This window comes from Bubalus bubalis, chromosome 1 (assembly GCF_019923935.1).
Source record: "Bubalus bubalis isolate 160015118507 breed Murrah chromosome 1, NDDB_SH_1, whole genome shotgun sequence".
NCBI classification, from domain to species: Eukaryota; Metazoa; Chordata; class Mammalia; order Artiodactyla; family Bovidae; genus Bubalus; species Bubalus bubalis.
The window spans coordinates 30306819-30330543 of NC_059157.1; the positions used below are offsets into that span (position 1 = coordinate 30306819).

The 23725-nt window shown below is 48.5% G+C and overlaps 1 protein-coding gene across 3 annotated transcripts in view; it reads left to right on the top strand.

The window, feature by feature from the left end:
* Positions 1-994: 994 nt before the first annotated feature.
* The window catches only part of ACSL1 (acyl-CoA synthetase long chain family member 1), a 65385-nt gene continuing 42654 nt past the window's right edge, over positions 995-23725 (top strand). The window contains exons 1-2 of one of the 3 annotated variants that reach the window (XM_006075113.3): positions 995-1146; positions 22954-23180. In XM_006075113.3, coding sequence (XP_006075175.1) covers positions 22983-23180 — 198 coding nt within the window. In that variant the 5' untranslated portion in view covers positions 995-1146; positions 22954-22982. Of the gene's footprint in view, positions 1147-21243; positions 21267-22953; positions 23181-23725 lie in introns of those variants that run through there. The other 2 variants (XM_006075115.3, XM_025280140.2) reach the window with 2 other exon arrangements.

Consider the following 23725-nt stretch of genomic DNA (forward strand, 5'->3'; position numbering starts at 1 on the left):
CTGCACCTACTTCATAAGGTTATGATGAAGATTCAATAAAATAATGCGTGTGAAATGTTTCAGTAGAGGTTATCTGTCATTATTAGAGGCATTTATTCTAATTCTTCTCATGCCTCCAATTCAAAGCAGTACTAGATGCGAGTCCTCCATCCGCCACAGGGCACAAGTTCCACTGTAACCAGAACCCTGGCATTAGAGGTTAAGGCTACTGGCAGGCCTCAGGAGCTAAGAGGAAAAATACCATTCGGACCAGGAGCCTGAAAAAAACTGCGCTGGGCTCTGGAAGGCCCCAATGGACATCGCATGCACACAGACAGAAGCCCTGAAAACCGCATGGCCAGGGCTGAGCCGAGAACGGGCCGTCAGAACTTGGCAGGTGGACGCTGTTCTTGAGTGGTGTCGAGCCTGCGCTCTGATCCAACTATCCTGGGGCTCATCTGTCCTGTTGGTCTTATGTCCAGCGCTCTGCAGAAGTCCAGAGCAGGGCCTTTCCCGGCCAGGGACTGTGGCGAAACCGCATGGGGAGGGGTGGGGGATGGGGAGGTGAAACCAGGTTAAGAGGATCACGCAAGTTCTCTGCCAAAGCCAATAGGAAAGGAAAGCCCTCAGGACCCCCAGGGAGCCTCCCGGCAGATTCCCCCGCCCCCAAGGAGTCAGAGGGCCTGTGGTTGAAGGTGGAAGACACGAAAGGGCGTCTCCCGGCCCGCCCTCCGGCACTGCAGACTTCTGGGCTGAGCCACCACAATTTACTCTTTGCCCTTCCTTGGACTCCTTGTGAAATCCAGGGCAGTCCGGACGCCTGGAGATGCGTTCGTCCCCCGCGGTGCCCCAAGCTTCCCCCAGCCGCCGGGCACGCGCTCGACTGGACCGCAGGGCCGGCGCGCGGCGGCAGGGCCGCCGTGAGGGCGGGACCGAGACAGGGGCGGGGTCCGAGAGGGGCCTGGGCGGGGCCGGGGGCGGGGCCCGAGGGGGGCGGGCGGGGCCCGCGCACTGGCCTCAGCCCGGCTCCTAGGCTGCAGCGAGTGGCTGGAGCGCAGCCAGCTCTCGGAAGCGGCGGCGGCTCCCTTAAATAGCATCGGGGACCGGCCGGGGCCGGCAGTGGGCTGTAGTGACAGCCGGCGGCGGACGGCCGGGCCTGCGGAGGAGGTGAGTGCTCCTTCTAGCGGGGGGAGCCCCATCCGTACCCGCTGCGGCGCCGCCCGGGTCTCGGCTGGGGCTCGGATCTAAGGCTACCCTGCCGGCCAGAGCCCGGGAGGTGGCGGCCGCAGCGGAGACGCGAGAACCCGCCCTCGGATCGCAGCGACTTTCCGCTTTTCCGGCCTCTGCCCGGCGGCTCCCCGAGTTCCCTCCGCCGCGGAGGCCTCCAAGCCGCCCGATCCGCCGCCGCTTCCTGTGCAGGAGAGCCGGCGATGCCCGCCCGCCTCTCCCCCGGGCGGCGCGGGCGCTGGGCTGGTGTACGGCGGGGTGCGGGTGACGCGCGCCGCGGATCCGGGTCCTTGTTTGTGTGGCTGCGGGGACCGCCCAGCGGGAAGCCAGATCCGGAGCTGCAGATTCGGGACGATGATAGCCGCGGGGCCGTGTCGATGCTCTCTGGGTCGCGGCCTCCCTCTTTCCCCTCCGAGGCGGGTTGGGGGCATGCTCCGATCGCGCGTGGAAGCATCAGCGCCTCCGCGTGAAGGGTGGTCCCTGCATGCCGCGCCCGCGGGAGGGTCAAAGGCAGCATCCGAAGCCGGTGACCACATGTGGAAATTCTCGCGGTGCCTGCAGAGGAGTGCCACAGCTGCTGTACATGGCCGTGATGGAGTCGTTTTAAAGAGCCTGGCATGTTTTGAAATTAGGAAGTAAAAATCATGATATCTATCACCTTGCAGCCTAGACGGAGCGTGGTGGTAGGTGACTTGAATGAACACGTGGACGAGAACACAGAGACAGATGCTCCTCTTAAGATGTGTAGGCTAGAATTTGCAAACCCCTTCCCCACCCTACCCACTTTCAAGGTTATGGAGCTTAATTGATACCGTTATAATAGTGCCCTTGCCTTTGAAAGTTCAAACATTTAAGCTTCTTGTTGGTGCAGGTGTATGTAAAGTGCCCCAACTGTTAATATCCGTTTATTTTTTACCTTTGCTTAGCATGAGAGAAACTGGTTAATTTCATAGTTTCTGACAAATTTCACCTGTGATTATTATCTCCTAAACAATTATTTGCTTAACACTTACAAACTAAAAGCTAGTCGGTACCTCCAGCTTGATTCAGCTTTTTCAGACTGAGGTGGCAGGTTGAATTGGCTTAAAACTTAAGATTTGAGTTTATTGTCTGGTTGGATGGGCTTGAGAAGGTGAGACCTTTAAAGTAACCTTCCCTTCCCATCAGTGTGGAGCCAAGTCCTGGGAAATGTTCATTCTTGTTCTGATTCAACTGGGAGAATCTCTTCTCAGGCTGAAACTTGACTCCTCATGTGGGAAAGGGTGCATTAGACTAAAGTCTTTCAGAAACTAAAATTCTGTGACTGAAAAAAGCAAACCCTGAAGAGTAACCCACTTCATATCTCCCTCCCTCACTTCAGATAGACACATCATAGACCATGTGTTATAGACCTGTTTTCTGCATTTGCTGTAAATGGAAAAGACTTTTAAAATCACCCTTCTCTCACAGTTATTGGAGAAGGCAATGGCATCCCACTCCAGTACTCTTGCCTGGAACATCCCATGGATGGAGGAGCCTAGTAGGCTGCAGTCCATGGGGTCACTAAGAGTCGGATACGACTGAGCGACTTCCCTTTCACTTTTCACTTTCATGCATTGGAGAAGGAAATGGCAACCCACTCCAGTGTGGTTGCCTGGAGAATCCCAGGGACGGGGGAGCCAGGTGGGCTGCCATCTCTGGGGTCGCACAGAGTCAGACACGACTGAAGTGACTTAGCAGCAGCTCACAGTTATTAGCATGTTGACCTATTTCCTTCCTGTCTCTGTTAAGCATAGTTTGGCGGTATTTTTTATTATTGTGGGCAACCTGACTAAAAAGAATCTCTGGGCTTTTAAATTTGGGGCATTTAAGAGAATGCTACTTGTGACAAATGCAGGTAAAGAAAGGTCTCTATTTGTATCATACAGGTTGAGTTCTCGTAATTATCACAGCTTTTGGTTGGGCTTTGGTATAGCTGACCGTGTCCCCGCATGCCACAGTGTCCTGCTTGATGTCCAGGGCAGGCTGCATCTTTGGTTTTGATGTAGCTGTCTTGTGGAAGTTTGGAGGAGGGGATGGGGAAAGATTATGTTGTTTTGTCTTTACAGCTGGGGATTTTTTCCTCTCACCCTTCAAGTTTCACTTTTCTAAAAAGAGCATGACTGTAGGAATAAGTAGTCATTTCTAGACATGATGTTCAGTAACCTTGGAGGGACAGAATAACTTTTTAAGGTCAGTTTCTGCATTTATTGTGCAAATTTGCCACCTATGTCCTGTGTTCTTTTGCATTTACTCTCATAACCTAATGCTGTCAATGGTGACAGAATTAATCATGCTTCGTGAACAGATTTATTTGGATGATGCAATGGTTTAGGCTCCTGTGTTCGAAAATACAAAGGAATATCCCTTAAGGCAGCTCAGAGCTGTAGGTACCTGAAGTCCCCTTCAAGCTCTGCTTTCTTACAGGCCATGGCCAGTAAGGAGGGAGATTAGAGGTGCCAGTTTTTGTTGAAGGTTAACTGTCCAACTTGGTGTTCAGACAAAAATGGCACCCCACTCCAATGTTCTTGCCTGGAGAATCCCAGGGACGGGAGAGCCTGGCGGGCTGCCGTCTATGGGGTCGCACAGAGTCGGACATGACTGAAGTGACTTAGCAGCAGCAGCAACTGTCCAACTTGGTGTTCAGACAAACACATTAGAGTCACTTCGCTTTAACACTCATTCCTGGAGATCAGGTCTCAGTGAACAGAGCTAATCTGAAGCTGCCAGTGGTTGAGTTTGAGTTTCAATGTTCTGGTCCTAACAGGAGCTTTGGGGAACTTTTAAACAAATACATAGCTGGACTTGATGAACTGGAACGTGGAGGCAGGCTCACCAGTGCTTGTGTGCCCGGCTCCATGTCATTTCCTCTCCCATTCATCACCTAAAATGCTGTATGCGAACTCTTTAGAATTCCTAGTTTGTGAAGCTTGAGGTGATACATAATTTGTACCATAGTGACAGAAGAAACTGGTCACGTAATCTGTGTTATCTTCATCTGTCTGCTTTTTCACATGCTAACATTTAGAAGTTCTTCACTGTGGGCTCCCCTGATAGCTCAGTTGGTAAAGAATCTGCCCGCAATGCATAGGAGACCCCATTTTGATTCCTGGGTTGGGAAGCTCCCCTGGAGAAGGGAAAAGCTACCCACGCCAGTATTCTGAGTGGCGTCACAGACTGAGTGACTTTGATTTTTCACTTTCACTGTGTTGGAGAGGACACAGTTATTAGTGGTCACTTTTATTCCCAGAAATTTGGCCAGCTTGGAGGGATGGCACATTCTTTGGCCAAAAACTTAGCTGGAGGTGAAGACTCCTCCCCTGTGCTTTCTTCTGCCAAAGAATACATTCAGTTGGAGGCCAATTCTGTCCCCAGTATCTAAGATTTCAGGACTGGTGGCTCCATGTAGTTGTCGAGTTGTAAATGAAAATTTGAAAGCTGTCTAATATCTAACTCAAAAACCATTTGCCCCAGAAAAGCTATATGAGTAAAACTGTGTATTTATATACAACAGTAAATAATAAATTTATATACATACAGTCGGAGAAGGCAATGGCACCCCACTCCAGTACTCTTGCCTGGAAAATCCCATGGATGGAAGAGCCTGGAAGGCTGCAGTCCATGGGGTCGCTGAGGGTCGGACACGACTGAGCGATTTCACTTTCACTTTTCACTTTCATGCATTGGAGAAGGAAATGGCAACCCACTCCAGCGTTCTTGCCTGGAGAATCCCAGGGACGGGGGAGCCTGGTGGGCTGCCGTCTATGGGGTTGCAGAGTCGGACACGACTGAAGTGACTTAGCAGCATACATATAGTATATAATTATGTGGTGTATAATTTCTATAACATATCCATTTAATATTATAATAGAAATCTATACTTGTTATGGAAAATTGAGAACCATAAAAAATAAATCTGGGAGTTCCCTGGTGGCTTAGTGGTTTAGGATTCTGGGCTTTCACTGCTGTGGCCTGGGTTGAGTCCCTGGTTGAGGAACTAGATCCTGCAGGCTGCTTTTGATTTTGCATTGAAGGTAATATTTTTGCTCCTTTGTTATATTGTGGACACTTTCTCCATGCTGTTACATACTCTTGAAAAAAATGAGTTTTGAAGATGGCTGTCTTATATAGTTTATGTGATATGTCATAAATTATTTACCTTTCCCCTATTATTGGACATTTAGAACAGTTTACTAAATATCTTATATATTTCAGTATGTATTTTTTTTTTAAAGTTAGGGAATATTCAGCTTTAAAGGGGCTTCCCTGGTGGCTCAGATGGTGAAGAATCTGCTTGCTAATGCAAGAGACCCGGGTTTGATCCCTGGGTTGGGAGGATCCCCTGGAGAAGGGAAAGGCTACCCACTCCAGTATTCTGGCCTGGGAAATCCCATGGACAGAGGAGCCACAGTCCATGGGGTTGCAATGAGTTGGTCATGACTGAGCAACTAAGACTTTCACTTTCACTGCTTTAAAACTGTTGAAATTGACCATGATTTGGAAATTATTTTTTATTACTGGATGGTTTTAATGAACCATGGGTTCATGTGTTTTAGTCAAAAACTGTTGAAATAAGGATTCTTGCTTTGGAAAGATAAGTGGAAAGAAGTTAGGGCACCACAGGGGGAAGTGTGGGCTGCCTTTTAGACCATTTCCTCATTTGGGAGGGACTTCTGATAAATGTATTATCTGTCCATTGGCACACTTACTTGGCCGGTATAGAAATTGGCACTTTCCCCGTGGGTTTGTTGTGGGGAAAATGTCCATATACATAAGGCCAAAATGCCCTGAGTACTATTTGTTCTTTTGTTAACCAGAGTAAATAGAAAGTTGCTTCAGGAGCTCCTTTCCCACCAGGCTCAGCTGTCAACTACGAAGCAGGGGAGTGTTAGCTGAGCGAGCAGGATGAGGGGTCGTACAGCCAACAGCAACAGGCACTGCTCTCGGTGTTTCAGAGCTGTTAACCCAGTTCATCGTCCCAGCTACCCTGTAAAGTAGCCCTACATATATCCATATCTGATGAAAGGTAAAAAGGAACAGACACAGATTAAGTCTCCCAGACCAGGCTTTGAACCTCAGCAGTCCGGTTTCAGGGCCAGAGCGCCTACTGGCTCAGCTCTTCTTCTCGAACTTCAAGGGATCTTAGTCTAAGGGGGCGCCCTGGAAAGTTCCAGGTTATCCAGCTGGTGGCAAGACTGAGGACAGAGCTGGTTCTTCCCTGGCCTTGCTCCTTGGCTGTCCCCTGTCCTGTTCACACGTTGTCTTCACCATCAGCAGGCTGAAACGGAGACAGATTTTGATTCCATTCTGTTCGGCCAGTGATAAGATCACCTGCTACACAGCTGTGACTTAGAGAGCAAAAGGCTTTGCCTGCCCTAGAAGTTGCTCCTGTTCTAGATTGTGCTAGAAACCTTTAAATGTCTTGCAGGGTTTGAAGGCACAGAGATATTGTCTATCAGTTGTGGCCTCCTTTCCCCCAAGACAATTTTAGGCAGAACCCCAGTATATGAAATAAATAAAAGCAGGGCTGCCATGGTTGAAGGAGGGCAGGGTGGGAGTCCCAGGTCACATAAACTGGAGGCACTCCGGCACCCCCTGTCTCCCCCGGTCCCCGAGGGAGCCTAACTCACTCATCACCTGACATGGTACCTGGTGCCCAGGGGCGGAATGACTTACCCAGGTTACATAAGCTTTGTTCCCCTCGGGCCGTGACACATAGTAGAGTTTTTTTCTGGGCCCTGGGCCTATTGGGGGAATGGCTGGACCTTGGTGTCATCCTTGACTTGCGCCCTGAGACCCAGCCAGTCGGCATTTTCTGTTATTCTGTACCATGCTGCCCCGCACACGTGCATTTCCTCCTTTTCTTGTCAAGGTCGCCACCCTCATCCACAGTCTGTCACCTCTAGTTTAGAAAACAAGGGTGCTTAGTTGAAAAAAAAAATGATGGTAACCCTTCCTAACACAGAGTTCTGATCAAATCCCTTCCAGGGTCCCTCTGGAAGGCCCCAAGTCTTTGGGTAACTTGGCTCTTGGGGGCTTCTGGAGTCCAGTTCAAACCGGCTGTCTCCCGTAACGGCCACATGCTAGGACTTTTGGAAGAGACTCTGGTGGCACAGGGTTGAACCAAGGCCTCTGCACCCATGACTACTCTGTACGTGAGCTCTGACTGCCACCTGACCCACCTTCCTGTGTCCCGGGTGAGCCTCCCTGGCACGTCCCCCCACCCCCCAGCTGCAGTGATATCCTGGTCCCCGCCTCCTTGCTCATGGCCTGCTTTTCAGAGGCCCTTTTCCTGGAATGACCCTCACCGTCCTCAGACTCCACATCACTCATTGGAACCCTCAGCCGACAAGAGCTGGTGGTTAAAATGTTGAGACACTCGCATTCTGGTTAGAAAAGAGCTGCTACCCCAAGCACCACCCCCCTCCGCCATTCAGAAACCAAAGGGTTATGCCAGGCCGGGGGAGGCTCTCCTGAACCCTGTTCTGGTGGTTGGTCTACTTCTGTTCCAGTTGTTTGGTGCCTAGGTATACTGGTTCTTCAGTTTCTGAGTGGCAAGCTGCTGCCCCACCCCTCCCACCCTTCCTTTGCCTCTTCATATGTGCTTAGCTCAGTCCCCCCAGATAGGCCCCCAGCCACATACTCAGCTCTGCATTTAGCAGACCTGGTCACTGTCATTTCTGTGTCTTCAGCAGCATTTAACACAGGACCTGACTGCTTGTAAGTACTTAATATCATCTGATGACTAACTGAGGCCAGGAGACATTCAGATGGACAATTATCCCATGGATGCTGTCACTAATAAGAATGTACGTTCCATCGTTCAAGGTTTGTATATTATAATCCCTGCAAGGCTCAGATCTTGTAGCTGACATCAAGCTGTTGAAAATCCCCAGACCAAAGCCTGTGCTTTCCCGGGGTTGAACTTGGCAAGCCAGAGGGCATCTGAGGTCTCTCCGGGGGTAGTTTGTTATATTTGAGCAACAGGTGGCTATGGGCTTCACAGGAAGAAGATCAATGTCAAGTTCTAGACAATGTTACGTAACTGTACTGTAGCCTTCATTTACCTGATATTCCTACCAAAAATCCTACCTTGTTTCTGTGTGGGTGGTGAAATTGTCAGATAGCTGTTTGTTCTTCCTCTAAGACAGTTAGCCACGCTGTGCCTCGAGCAAGCCTTGGAGGTGCCCCAGACCAAGCAGGGACCTTGCTGTCAGGCAGTCCAGCCAACCACCTCACGGGGGAGGGACCCGCGGTCACAGTACGCCAGGCAGCTTGAGCAGCCTAGATGCCAGAGGTGGTGCTAGGCTGAGTTTTCCCTCCTGATATGAGTCAGCGACGAATGCCTCCGACTCCATGGCATCTTGGGAGGGCATGTAGGGACTCCAGCTGTGGGGTCTGGGACAGACCACCTCTGATGAGCCAGCCCCTCAGCCTGCCGGGGGCCTTGCCTGGGACACTTGGCCTCCGCACTGACCTGGGTGCCCATGACCCTCACTGTCCTGCCCTCCCCAACATTCTTCTTTCCATCACGGGACCTTGCAGGGTATTTTTGTCTCCTTCCCGGATGGCAAGTCCATGGGCAGCCTGGGCGGGCACTGTTAGCCCACGTCCTGGGTGCAGCAGGCTTCTTTATGCAGGTGCTGCAGTGAGCAGTTACATTTATTGCCGCCCATAATCAGGAACTGACCGAGACTCTTGGCAGGCAGGTGACACAGAGGAGGAACACTAGTCTCTAAGCTTGGGGGCACTGCCCACCCTCTGTTGTGGGGTAGACCATCTATTAGGGTACAGGTGGATGTGTTACAGCTTATGTAGATGTTTATTTTTTAGCTTTCTTTTCAAATTCATAATTTTGTTTCATAACATCCAGGAAATATTTATATATAGTTTATAAATAAGTGCATCTACATGTTAGGGGTACATTTATGTATGATTTTTGATGCATTATCAAAAATTTCAAGAGCCAGAATAGTAACTCCTTCTCTGCCAGCAGTGTGGCAAGATCCTTCGAAGTGCCATTTTTAAAATGAGAGAATTTGTTAGTGAAGGGAGACTAGACAGTGCTTTGTGACACTGGGTTGTGATTCATGTCAAATTGGTCTCTGACTTTAGGAGAGCCAGGTTAAGTCTGGAAGATGTTTTGCCTTTGGACCCAAGACATGACAGGGTAGAAAGAAGCGTCCTTAGGACAAGGATTTCATTTTATTCACTCCTGTGCCCCCTGCATCTGTGCTAAGTTGCTTCAGTAGTGTCCAACTCTGTGCAATCCCATGGACTTTAGCCCACTGGGCTCCCCTGTCCATGGGGATTCTCCAGGCAAGAATACTGGAGTGGGTTTCCAGGCCCTCCTCCAGGGGACCTTCCTGACCCAGGGATGGAGACATCTCTTATGTCTCCTGCATTGGCAGGCAGGTTCTTTCCCACTGCTGCTGCTAAGTCACTTCAGTCGTGTCCGGCTCTATGCGACCCCACAGACGGCAGCCCACCAGGCTCCTCTGTCCCTGGGATTCTCCAGGCAAGAGCACTGGAGTGGGTTGCCATTTCCTTTTCCAATGCATGCATGCATGCTAAGTCACTTCAGTCATGTCCAACTCTGTGCGACCCTATGGACAGCAGCCCACCAGGCTCCTCTGGCCACAGGATTCTCTAGGCAAGAACACTGGAGTGGGTTGCCATTTCCTTCTCCTCTAGCTCCCTAAATGTGTGTATATATATACTTTTTTTTTTTTTTTTTGCATGTCAATTAAATATCATGCTGGATTGGCCACTTCAAACCAATGTTTGTGTTGGCTTTCTTTGTTTAAACCTTTGGTCAGTGGCAGGTGGCCGTGTATGTGCCAGTCTTAGTCTTCTTAGAACCAAGTCCCTGAAGCTGTAGAATCAGAGCTAAAATGGGCCTCAGAAGTGTCACCTGAATGATAGGATGTTTGGGATTTGCTTTTGTTTTTTAAGAAACATATAGAATGAAACAACACTGACAAGGTGTTGATCGTTATTAAAATGGAAGCTGGGATTATTATGGGTACATGGTGGCTTCTTGTACTACCCTATATACTTTTGAATAGATTTGGAAGTTTTCATAATAAAAATGTAAAGAAAGCATAAAGGGGAAATAGAGGCCCCAAACTAGCGTTTGCTTGTTCCAAAGGGGCCAGATTGGACAATCTTTCTTTTTTTTTCCCCCCTTCCTTCTTTTAAACACTGGGGCATTATTCTGTGACTCTCTGCAACTGGTTGGATTTGTTTTGTCTTTAGCTTCCCCGGGGCTAATCACCTTTTCTTATAGTTACCTGAACTCTGGATGTAACCCTAGCGGCCAAGGGCTCGCTCACCTTTCCACCCACAATGAGCCAGATCCTGCTTAACCTTTTCTCTTGTCTCTCCCACTCCAGCACCACGGAGGGCATCCCCAGGGCCGAAATCTCTAAACACTCAAAAGTGGATTTCTTCCAAGCTTGAGAGCAGCTGGCCTCGCTCTGTCTCTGGGTCAAAGTCTGACTTTTATTCAGTTTTCCATTCACCCCTGCTCTGTTAACTGTTTTTTGGGTTTATCCATCCCTCTGAAACCCTGCTCTATTTTGAGAGGTGTGAGTAACTCTACCCAACCATGTGTCCCCTTAGCCTTCTTCTCCAGGTCACTGCTATTTGATCCCCACGACCTCTGGGGGCAGCAAGGACTGGGCTGCTTCCTCTTCCATCGGCTCTTGCAGCTAGCCGATGCCCAGCCTGCGGCCTGCCCGGGGTGCTCTCCTGGGAGAGAGGAGTGTCCGGGCCTCTGGTGTATGTCACCAACGTCTTTAACCCACCCGCCACCCCGGTGACTCCCAGCACAGGCAGGGCCTTGGTGTTTGCTCACCCCTGCCTGCCTTTGCCTGTTCCTGTCTGGCTCCTGGCTCACTGGACTGACCTCCCTTTGCACTCCAGCCCAAACACAGTGCTTTCTTACCCGTCTGGCTGCCAGGGCCCTGGATAGTTTGGTTCACTCCTGCAGTTAACTCTTAAAGGTTAGGACAGGCGGTGAGAGCTTAGACATGTCTTTTCTGGGAGGGGCTTTCACCCCATCTGTCATTCTGCGGGAAGGGCAGTTTACCACCTGGGACCCCTTCTGGAGCAGGTGAGAAAGGCATAAACGCAGGAGGAAAAGAACTGACCTGACCTAGTTATAGCTTCTTTATCTTGAGAAATTTAAAAAAAAAAAAAAAACACAGAAAAGTACAAAGAATAATAAAACCATAAAGCAGACACCTGTAGAATTGATGGTTTTTAACAACGGGTTGTTTCCTTTAGATGTTTTCTTTTTATACATCCCGCTGTCACCCAGAGTTTCTGGGTGGGTGGGATCCTGTTATTTGGTACTGAATGCCAGGACTGTGTGGCCAGCTTGGGCCTCTTCTAGCATCGTCTCAGAGATGCGGTGTGGTATGTTGGTGACAGAAGGGATGAATCTTCCCTTGTTCCCCCTTTCTCCCTGCCGCCCCACCCCCCGCCGCCCCAGCCCACCCTGGCTGCAGGGAACGTCAGCTCAGGGTTTTGCAGCTCACAGGGCACAGCCAGTCCCTGGACAGAGAGCTCCGTGCACATGGGTCTCGCGTTCTTTCCTGATTCTCTTCTGCCTCCTCCCGTAGCCGCTACTGGAAGTTACGTACTAGCTTTGGACAGAGCTTCTGAGGGGACCCCAGGACTTTGGTCCCTTCTCTGTGAGCAGCTCCTTGAACAAATGGACCTCCTCCTCGCAGTCCTGAGGCCTTCAGAGGAGGGCCCCTGTCAGCTGGGTCCAGCCCTGGCCGTTGTGAAAGGACTTTGGTCCTGTTTCCTCTTTGATTGTTCTCCCCTTCTCTTGGGAGCCTCCTGCCTCGGGGTTTACTTTGTGGTTTCTTGCTGGCCAGAGAAGTGGAGAGGCTTTTCTTCTGGGTCGTTTCAGTGGCTGGAGGAATTTTCCTTCTTCTGCAGCTGTGATCATAACAGGCTCTCCTTGTATTGCCTGACCAACCCAGACCACGGTGTCACGGTCTATGACATGCGGACCTGCAGATGTAATGAGGGCCCTCCCTGTGTGCAGATCAGCTGAAACCACACGCCTGTCAGACCTGCTCGTGAGCAGGGAGCTTGGCCCGCAGGAGCCTCTTCTGCCATGGTTCTTGCAGAAACCTTGGGTCGGCCTAACAGACAGCCTCCCGGTCTCTGGCCGCTGAAGCAGAGCCGACTAGCCGCAGGGCTGCACTGTCCAGGGCTGTCCCTTGTCTGACTCGTATCAGGAAATGCCCCTGTGCCCCTACCTGACGCGTATCCAGATACTGCCTCACAGTCGTGAATCGCTGTTTAAAGACCAGGGAAAACATGTTGCTTCTCATAGGAATTTTGTTTTGAATGGAAACGTTTCCTCTTAGATCCATGCTGTCCTGGCTCCTACCCGGAGGCTCTGAGGTGACCTGGATATCTTCACTGGGCAGGGCCTGACTGTAATTACCACTTTCCCAAGTGTGTACCTGACAGGTCTTTGTCTGGGTGTTGGAGAGAGGAAGGAGGAGAGCCGTGTGCCTGGTGGTGTTTTCTCTCTGGGGAATGCTGAGCAGGTAGGTCCTGCTGTGAGCATTCCTTGTGTCCCAGATGGCCACTCTGGGCGTTTCTGAGGGCTCCTCACGCCAGTCCCTGGGTGGCTTCTCTGGTTTGGAAGATTTGCTTTTCTGTCAGGGGAAACACACTTTCAGAAATTGGTGGCCAGCCCTAGGGTCAGGCTCTGGACTCAAGACTTTCCTCTGGCATTGGCTGTTCTACTTAAGAGAGGCCTTTGTACTCTTGCCTTCCCCATGGGCAGCCTTAATTTGTTTTACACTAACCTACAAAGCAAGAGAATTCCACAAAAACATCTACTTCTGCTTCATTGATGATGCCAAAGTGTTTGACAGTGTGAATCACAACAAACTGTGGAAAATTCTTAAAGAGATGGAAATACCAGACCACCTTACCTACCTCCCGAGAAACCTGTATGCAGATCAAGAAGCAACAGTTAGAACCAGACATGGAACAACAGACTGGTTCCTAATAGGGAAAGGAGTACCTCAAGACTATATATTGTTACTCTGTTTATTTAACTTCTATACAGAGTACATCATGTGAAATGCTGTGCTAGATGAAGCACAAGCTGAAATCAAGATTGCCAGGAGAAATATCAATAACCTCAGATACACAGGTGATGCCACCCTTATGGCAGAAAGTGAAGAGGAACTAAAGGGCCTCTTGATGAGGGTGAAAGAGGAGAGTGAACAATCTGGCTTAAAACTCAGCATTCAAAAAATGAAGATCCTGGCATCAGGTCCCATCACTTCATGGCAAATAGATGGGGAAACAGTGACATATTTTATTTTCTTGGGCTCCAAAATCACTGCAGCATGAAATTAAAAGATACTTGCTCCTTGGAAGAAAAGCTATGACAAACCTAGACAGCATATTAAAAAGCAGAGACATTACTTTGCCGACAAAGGTCCATCTAGTCAGAACTATGGTTTTTCCAGTAGCCATGTATGGATGTCAGAGTTGGACCATAAAGAAGGCTGAGTGCCAAAGAACTGATGATTTTGAACTGTGTTGTTGGAGAAGACTCTTGAGAGTCCCTTGGACTGCAAGGAGATCAAACCAGTTAATCCTAAAGGAAATCAACCCTGAATATCCATTGGAAGGACCGGTGCTGAAGCTGAAGCGCCAGTACTTTGGCCACCTGATTTGAAGAGCCAACTCACTGGAAAAGACCCTGATGCTGGGAAAGATTGAAGGCCGGAGGAGAAGGGGACGACAGAGGATGAGATGGTTGGATGGCATCACTGGCTCAATGGACATGAGTTTGAGCAAGCTCTAGGAGATGGTGGAGGACAGGGAAACCTGGCGTGCTGCAGTCCATGGGGTTGCAAAAAGTCGGACACGACTGAGCGACTGCACAATAACAGCACAATCACACTATTGTGTGAATGGATGTCTAAATTTCTGCGAAGGAGAAGTGAAGATGATTGCTTTAGATAACCATGGGGTGACATCATGCATAAGTTCGAGTTGGGAAGGAGAATGTATTAAGGCTGCGTGTCAGGGGCGGCTTGCCCTCTTGTGTATCTCTTTGCCTCCACGTCCTCTGGAAGGTGCTGCTTCCTCCCAGGGCCCTCACTCACACAAGCAGCGTGGCTGCTGAGGGAGGAGGCTGAAGTTTGAAAATACCTTGAATACCCCCTTTCTCTTTGGAGAATCTCAGCTCTGTGTATATGATACATCTTCTGGGGCTTGCAGCAGAGAACCAGGCAGAATCACAGAGTTGTTCGTGACTCAGGAAGTATGTAGGAAGCACCTATCCTAGACAGAGCACCATGCGAGGGCCTCTCGAGACAGGTGGGCCGGGGTGACACCCCACCAGGAGGGGGAGCATCTCCCCAAGGGGAGCCTACACCCACCAGAAGCACAAACCAGGTGCCGAGGACCACGTGAGGGCTGGAACTAAAGCATGCCTGGAATTCAGAGGAAGGACTCGCTGCTTCTGACTGAGCAGGTTCTGTAAGAATTTTCTCAGGGAAGCAGCCTCTGGCCTATTTGGGTAGGAACTGGGCATCTTATGGCAGGACCAGGGAGCAGAGCTGTAGGTGCGGGGGACCATGGAGCTGGTGTGGAGGGGTTTTGAACCTTGGGTTTTGAGGTGCCAGAAGGGGAGGAGCTCAGAGGAGGAATGGAAGTGATGAGCAGCAGGACCTGTGCCTCTATGCAATCAGCAGGGGAGCCCAGAGGAGCACACAGAAAGGACAGACCGTCCGTGAGGGGCCTGCAGACCCCTGCAGCCTTCCCTCCACTTCATGGTTTTACCATCATCCTCCGGGCTCAAAAACTCAGCCTTCCAATTCCTTCCCCCCCTTTTTTTTTTTCATTTATATCCACTTAGTTACTAAATCCTGGTCAGTATTTTTGTAAGTGATTAAGATTTTTAAAAATTTCTGATAAAATATAATATATACCATTTTAAACCACCATCAAGTATACGGTTCGGAGGCATTAAGTACATTCCCAGTGTTGTGTAACCATGACCACGTTCTAGTTCCAGAATTTCTCATCATCTGAAACAGACACCGTACCTGTGGAGCAGTTAACTCCCACCCACCCCACCCCGGGGTAGCCTCTATTTCTGTCTCTGTGAATTTGCCTATTTTCGGGCCCTTGTATAAGCAGGATCATACACCATTTGTCCTTCTGTGTCTGACTTCTTTTACTTGGCATAGCACTTTCAGGGTTCGCTCACATCTTGGCGTGTATCAGAATTTCCTCCTTTTGTAAAGGCTGAAGAGTATTCGACTGTGCGCAAGCCCTGTTTGTCCCTTCACACTGGGAGTCACACCCCAACTTTTTAAAGCCCCTGGCTGTTTATCGCCCTCTGTGTTGTGTCCCACCTTCGTCTGGCTTTGAATCTCACCGCGTACACTTGCCTCTCTAGGTGCAGCGGCCTTGCCCTTGGCCCGGGCTCTGGTCCTGTTCTTGTGTGGAGCTGGGCGGGGACTTGAACTGCCCTGCTCTGTCTTCTGATCTTTGCGTTGATGGTAATGACTCAGTGCAATGAAGACTCTTAGGAGCCTTAAGCATGCTGTCACGGGTAACTGCTCAGCACCGGCCTGACACAAGGCGCGTGCTTAGCTAACAGCGGCCTCACAGACGTCGTAATCTCATGCTGATTTCCCCGAAGGTGTACCTTCCCTTCTGCTGTGTGACTCACCCCTGTCATTCGTTCCAGATTAACTTCCCCAAATCCTAGAGGTGAGGTGGGGAGTCACTTCTCATCGTCCTGTTTCTGTCTGAAGTTAGACCACACTCATTTCTTGCCTCTGCACGCAGCTCCCCCAGAGCCTGTAATAAAGTCTGTTTTTTTTTTTTTTTTTTTGCTCTTACTTAAGCCACCTCATTATTCTCTATTTGTTATCTATACCATTGTTATGCAGTTTGCTTTAAGCTTCATGAATGGGGTTGCAAGATTTTGCAGTCTATACCCCCATGTGGATATTAAAGCAGATCCCTGCCCCAAAGAAGGCGCGGTTTTCCCAAACTCTCTTTCAGTTCTCTTTTAGAGTCTTACTAAGGCTTTCCCATTTTGGAATGCTCTCTTGGATGCTATTTTGAACAATGTCAGTTGTGGAGAGGGACACCCAATCTTGAAGCCAGCCCTGCCAATCCAGGTCTTCAGTTAGTCCGTTCAGTTGCTCAGTGGTGTGACCCCATGGACTGCAGCAGTCCAAGTTTTGGGTTCTTATAAAAGACTAAGGCAAAGAAATTGAACACTGGCTAGGTAATTACTTCTAGGAGCTGGGCTTTACAAAGGCAAGTGTTGGATATTTTTGTAAAAAGCAGTGACATGTGTGGTCTAGTTATATGAATATGGACCTGTAGGACAAATTTTTTTTTTTTTTAAACTGTCCTAACATACAAATTGTATTCCTGTAACTTAGGAGAATTTTTGCAGTGGTAGCTGCAGATAGAACTTCAAGAAATGCTTCCATTCAACCAGCTTAAATGGAAGAGATAACTGTGAAGATATGCTATAGAAAACTTTAATCCTCAAAAAATGGCTTTGGGGTTTCCAGAGACCCTATTGGGAAAAGCACGTTCAAAGACTTTGAATTCATGAAATGTGAATAGGAAAACAACAGATATTTATAAAGTAATGTATATTGTTGGATGACTTAAAAATATGTGTAATAGAGAGACTGTTACAAGTAGACATTTGACCATTTCATCTAATCCCCCAAAATATATCCGTTCCAGTTGGGCACGTTATATTTGGAATTTCTTTATTTGGGGGCATATGTGATAGTGGTGGCCTGTGGCCAATGTGAATGGGTGAGGCCTGGCTCTAATCTTATGAGTTAAAAAAAATCAGTCTAGCCCTAAACATGCCTGGGAAAGCTATATGTCCCACTCTTGGACAACTTTAAGAAGGTGAACAGAGAATGGTTGAGTATAGAATTATTCAACTTGCCTCAGCTATTTCATTAAATCAGCTTTCAAAACATAGAGCATCTCTGTTCCCTTTCTCCTTTTAAAATCTTTTTGGAAATTGACCTGGGGAGCCACGGAATCACTTTAGTGAAAATTCAGCGGGTTTAAGGTGTTCTTTGCTTCCTTGGGAGGGAAAGCCCTAAGGCAGCGGATGGGGATAAATTCCCATGGAACTACTTGTTCTGTGTGTCTGGGGTCCTGCAGTGACCCAGGTGGTCCTTCTGTGGCTCATACTCAGGATGAGGAGATGGTCCTAGGGCAGTGACCATGGTCAGGAATTCCCGCGTGGAATGAGGTTGGGCCCGTGGACTTCGGCACCACTGTGGAGCTTCTGTAGCTCCTCTCTCTATGGAGAGCCCGACTGCTCATTTAGCTCCAGAGGGGATGGTTTAAGCAAATCTAGCTTTAGGTACTTTGCCAGCCAGGGTTAAGGAGCAAGAATCCAGTGGGTTTGGAGAGGCCCGTTGAAAGAACAGCACACGGCCTGGCCGCTGCTCTCTTGTTGCTCCCGAGGCCCAGCTCTGCCCAGCTAGTGCCGGACAAAGAGGGTGCTTTCAGGGCTCTGTAAAGAGCCTATTGTGCAGGGGAGGAGGTGGAGCAAGGAACGGCAGTGTCTTGCCAGCTCAGCCTGCTGCTTTAAGGCGAGATGTCAGGACTTCCTCGTTTGCTGTGCCGGGGCAAGGGTGCTATTTATGTGGGCTTGTTGGAGGGCTGCATTCCTGGTGAAGTAGTCCGTCAAACCGCTGTTACTCAACTGGATGAAAGCTTGAGGACCTTTAGAAGGAGAGAAACATCCACCTCACTCATTTTGGGGGTTTATAAATGACACAAAGGAAATAAAATGCTAATGTAAGTATCTGTTTGCAGAATCACCAGAGCTGTGTGTGTGTGTGTGTCCTTAGAAAACGATGCTCTTGTGAGTCACACAGAAAGTGACCCTGAGCCACTCTTTTCCTGGTGCAAATAGAATGGTAAGAGGTGAACCTTTGTGTACAGTGGGTCTTGAACCTGCATGCTCCGAGGCTGGGGGTGAAGCGGGGAGATGCTAGCAGCTCTGTAGGACATGGAGGGTGCGATGGATTTCAGACGCCGAGCTCTCCTATTGATAATACCGTGGCATGTATGTTCTGGAGGGATCTGTAGAGGCTGCCTGCTGTCATGATTCCTAACCTGGGGCGTGGACTGCAGGGACCTTGTGAGCCCCAGGTGCACAGAGGAGTGTGCATGTCCTGAGTGGAGAGAGTCGGCTGCCCAGCAGAGGGTAAGAATGAATCCTGTCGAGGAAAATGTGTGAATGTAGTTGGGCTGGTGTCCACGTCTTGGGAGATACCTTTGGGAAGTCTTGGAAATGTCCAGCCTCAGTTTCCTCATCAGATTTTATATTGTGATGTTTAGATAAGACACACGACGTGAAAACCTTTCCAAAACACAAAATTGATACTGTGTGGTTTATCTCTTTTTCCCAAAGTTCAGGCAGCTGGATACTAGGACTTGTGTTTTTCGACAGTCATGCAGTCGGTTTTGATTCCCCTGCCTCTACATCTGTTTCCATCTATTTGAAGGCGTCCTTCACTCTGGTTCTTTGTGTTGAGTTCCTGCCAGGTTTTTGCCACCCTTGGGACGCTCCCTGCCATCCGTAGTGTTAGACTTCAGCTCTATAGGAGAGTCGAGAGACTCAACTGAGCGAGCTCACGTTCTGTAGCTGTGGGAGTAGCTATACAGAAGGAGAGGCAGGCTGTCACTAGTCCCGTGTTATCAAGAAATACTGGCTGCTTAAGCCTTTAAGCCGATTAAATCATGTTCTTAGCAAGCGGTACCATGAGTATATGGCCTGGCTATAAAAACTTCCTGAGATGATGATGTAGAAATTTGCTTTTCCAAAAAATTAGGGAAACTATTCCAGCTAAAGCACTGTTGAAACAGTAATAAAATCTGGGTTTTATTTATTTTACTACAACCTGTTGACGAGTACGTGTGTCTTGTGATACTTGAAGAAGACCTGATGCAACTGTTTTAAAGCCTGGTGTTTGTATTCACCTTGAGCATTTAAAGGCTATTTATTGTAGGCAATTTTCTTTGCATGTAGGTCTGCCTCCATTTCTAAATAGCCTAAGAGCTTTTTCCTTAAATGTAGTTAATCAGAAGGGAAATGATTTATAATGCCCCCCATTCACATTTAAGAGTTGTTCCTTATGTGGTCCTGTATGAGATATCGCGTTTGTTCTTCATTACGTGGACTATGGTTTTCCCATGTACGACGTTAGCCAGTTTGTTCAGCAGAGTTGATTTGCACCTTTTTACCTAGCTGCCGTCTAAGAAGTGGGAATTAAACTGATACTGAAGCTCCAATACTTTGGTCACCTGATGTGAAGAGCAAGCTCATTGGAAAAAGACCCGGATGCTGGGGAAGACTGAGGGCAAGAGGAGAAGTGGGTGACAGAGGATGAGATGGTTGGATGACATCACCAAGTCAATGGACATGAGTTTGAGCAAGCTCCGGGAGATGGTGAAGGATAGCAAAGCCTGGTGTGATGCAGTTCATGGGGTCGCAAAGAGTCAGACACGATTAAGTGACTGAACAGCAACGATAACCTTGTTGTCGTCACCCAGTAAAGATAAGAGTTTAGGTGGATTTAACTCCTTAGCCTTACAGATTAGTACCTAGTAAAAAGTTTTTGCAGGGATGCTACTGAATCAGCAATTTTCTGTTTTTTTTTTTTTTTTTAAGTTTTCTTTCCTAGACTTATTTCTAGAAATAGACTTATTTCTTTTTTAGTACAATGCCGGCTACTTGTAGCTTGGCTATTACCGATGCTTAAGATAAAAAAGTTAATCACTTGTTTATGACAGTGTTTGTTTTATGGGGGGATGATTTAATATTCTCACACAGGGCTGTGAGTCTGTTGAACAACTCCTGTAAATTCACATGAAATAATGAAAAGTATTTCAGGGACTTTGGGGAGACATGAGGGAAGGGCAGGGATATGTGTAATAAACTTGAAGTGCCGGGTGATGAAGACGGCCAGAATGATTAGAGGGAAAAGGAGGTATGCACATTTTATGCATAATGTTCTGTGCATCTGTGGAATTGCAATACTGTTTATGAAATCTAACCGCTTGGGGCTACTAGGATCTGCACTCTGTCTGCCTATCTTTAAAGTCTCGGTGTCAACACCCTCTCCTCAGAGGGGTCTTCCCTGATCACTGGATCTTAACAGTGCTAACACCCCACCTGCAAACAGATAACTGCTTTTTTAAAGTTTGTATCTCCCTCACTTGAACTTGGGCAAACTCCGGGAGATGGTGAGGGACAGGGAAGCCTGGCGTGCTGCAGTCCACGGGGTCACGAAGAGTCAGACACGACTTGGTGACTGAACAACAGCACTCTCCCCCAATAGCTGGTTAACCCATTGAGAGCCCTGACCAGGTCATGGGCACCGTCTTCCAGCCCTTAGCCTACACTAGATGCTCACGTTTGGTGAATGGCTGGGGTAGGTCAGTCCGAGCTATGAATTCATCTAGAAGAAATCTGCTGTCAGTGTACGGCTGACAATCAGTTCCTTTCTTGATCTGTCTCATGTCTGTTTGACATGACCACCCAGCATTTGATCATTCATTTCAGTGTTTTGTTTTGTTTTTTAAATATGCCCATTGTCTCTCTTGACTGGGGAGGCGAGCAGAAAGAAACCAGTGTCTGCTTTCGGAACTGGCACCAGCAGCGACACTAACCGATGCCTGTCCCTGCCCATGGGTGGAGCAGTGGGGTGACTGCTCCCAGCTCCTCATTGGCCCACCCTCCACCGTCTGTTCTCCTGAGAAGTCACGTATGGATTTTGTCTGCTAGTTACCTTTAGCCCAGTGGGCAGCAGCGCAGGACTGGGCATGTGACGAATGCCCGGAGAGACCTTGGCAGGCTGTGCAGGCAACGGCTGAGCGCGTACACCCCTAGCCCCGCCCCCACCCCCGTGTCCTGGTCCCTTTCTGAGGTTGGTGTGTCACCCAGCAGTCAGCTGTCCGTGGCACAGACGGTGAGTGCCTTCTCTCCACAGTGGTGACCTGAAGAAATGCACTTAACCTGCTTCTTCTCTGTTGTCGTGTTAAAGCTGGAAATTGTCTGTGTCTGTGTATATGTGTATGTCTTTTCTGTACGCCTGCACCAGGCTGTGGGAGCACAAGGCTGGATGTGACATTGCCTTCTAGAAGTACTGATGGCCAGGGAACGTTCTTGGTATTCTGTGACTGTGAAGATATTTATACAATAATGTAGATTTAAATTTGAAGAGGATTTCTGAATCTGAGGGGGAAAAAAACTACTTTCAGTCTTGGGACTTAGCTATTTAAAAGAACATATAGTAAGGAGCTCAAACATACTGTCTGAATTTATGATAAAGGTTACCACTTACCGCATTACGGGGGAGTTTTCTGAGAAAAGTCTTTCAGATAGTTTACTAGGATTTCCTGCCATATGTGTGCCAGACATACTTGAGAGTAGTTACTGATCAATCATTTTTTAATTAGAATTATTATTTGTTCTCTGTACTGCACATTAATTTTTTATATCATTATATGTATATAAATTGTCTATAATATTCAGTTAGAGGCTTTTCTATATGTGTGTGTGTGTGTGTGTGTGTGTATGGGGCTGTTCATCTGATTTTCTTCTGTGTATTTTGGCTTCTTAATTTTGCATGTAAACTCCTTGTAGATAAGTGTCAGTTTTTATTACCTGTATCTCTTATTGTTCCTCGTGCAGGAGAAATATAGAGTATTAGTAGAGGAAATAATAATAATGCCCAGCTTAATTGAACTCATTGTGGTGCCTTGCACCATTCTAAAGTCTTTATGTGAACCATTTAGTCCTTATAAAAGCCCTATGAGATAGGTGCTGTTTTTACTGATGAAGAGACTGAGGACAAAGAGGGGAGTGATTTGTCCCCAGTTATTCAGCAAATGAACCGGGGAGGCAGGATTTGGCTCTAGAATCTGGGATCTTAAGTACTATTTTACACTTTCATTCAAATACTATTCTGTAATCTCTCTAGATAGTTGCTGAATGAATCTCTCTAGATATTTATGCACACCCTTTTATTATTTAGCTATAATAGCTTGAGGAATATAAAAGACACTGTTTTATCAGGATAACTGATTCCAGTTTCCCCTACATCTACGTGGCTGCTTTTATACTACAAAGAGTGTGGGGAAGGTGAGAGACACCCCACACACACCCCGAAACCCAGTGTGACCTGTTTCACCAGCTGGGGAGCTTGTGCTGCATTTTGTGAGAAGACGTGAAAACTGATGGCCCTCGGGTGGTTTGGGCGTGTGTCTGCCTCTTTGTCCTTCTCACCATCTGCCTTGATAATGAGAGTTGAGTGTATTTGATCAGGTGGCAGAGAACAGACAAGAAATGTAAGACAAGAAAATGGTAACTCATGCCCCTTATGTTAACATTTTACAGCAAGAATTCTGAGTGGCTAAGTCTTTTGAATGTGGATAATGAGAACTTTACACAAGCCGACAGAGTAAAATGAATTCCTAAAGTGCTTTTAGAAAAGTGAGATTTGCCGGCCAGGAGAAGACAGCCTGAGCCATCAGCCCGTGGCTCTAATGCCCCCGATGATGAGCCAACCATCAAGTTGATGGTCATCGGCCTTGGGGAGTTTGTCACAGCATCCCTCCTCCCTGGAATGAACATGACCTTTTTCTCTCCCACAGACTGTGGCTTAGGACGCTGCCAGCCCAGGATGATGCAAGCCCACGAGCTGTTCCAGTACTTTCGGCTGCCAGAGCTGGTTGACTTCCGGCAGTACGTGCGCACCCTTCCAACCAACACGCTCATGGGCTTCGGCGCGTTCGCCGCGCTCACCACTTTCTGGTACGCCACGCGGCCACGAGCCCTGAAGCCTCCATGCGACCTGGCCATGCAGTCAGTGGAGGTGCCGGTAAGTGGAACCTGGCCGCCCCCAGGTTTCCTGCCTCTGTCCCCAGTTTCTAGGCCCCATCATGGTGACATCCAGCAGGATCACAATCCCAAGCAAATATTTGTTCTCCAGGGCACTTTGCAAACTGAAATGTGCTCCCCAGACAGAACTTCAGCAGCGATTAGAGGAAGAGGTCAAAATATAGGTCAGAGGGATGCGTGTGGTGGTGCTGGTTAGGTGTCTGCCCACGTCACATGGAGCAGAGCTGCTGCTGCTGCTAAGTCGCTTCAGTTGTGTCCGACTCTGTGCGACCCCATAGATGGCAGCCCACCAGGCTCCACCATCCCTGGGATTCTCCAGGCAAGAACACTGGAGTGGGTTGCCATTTCCTTCTCCAGTGTATGAAAGTGAAAGGTGAAAGTGAAGTCGCTCAGTCGTGTCCGACTCTAGCGACCCCATGGACTGCAGCCTACCAGGCTCCTCCATCCATGGGATTTTCTAGGCAAGAGTACTGGAGTGGGGTGCCATTGCCTTCTCTGCACGGAGCAGAGGCTCATCCCCAAATT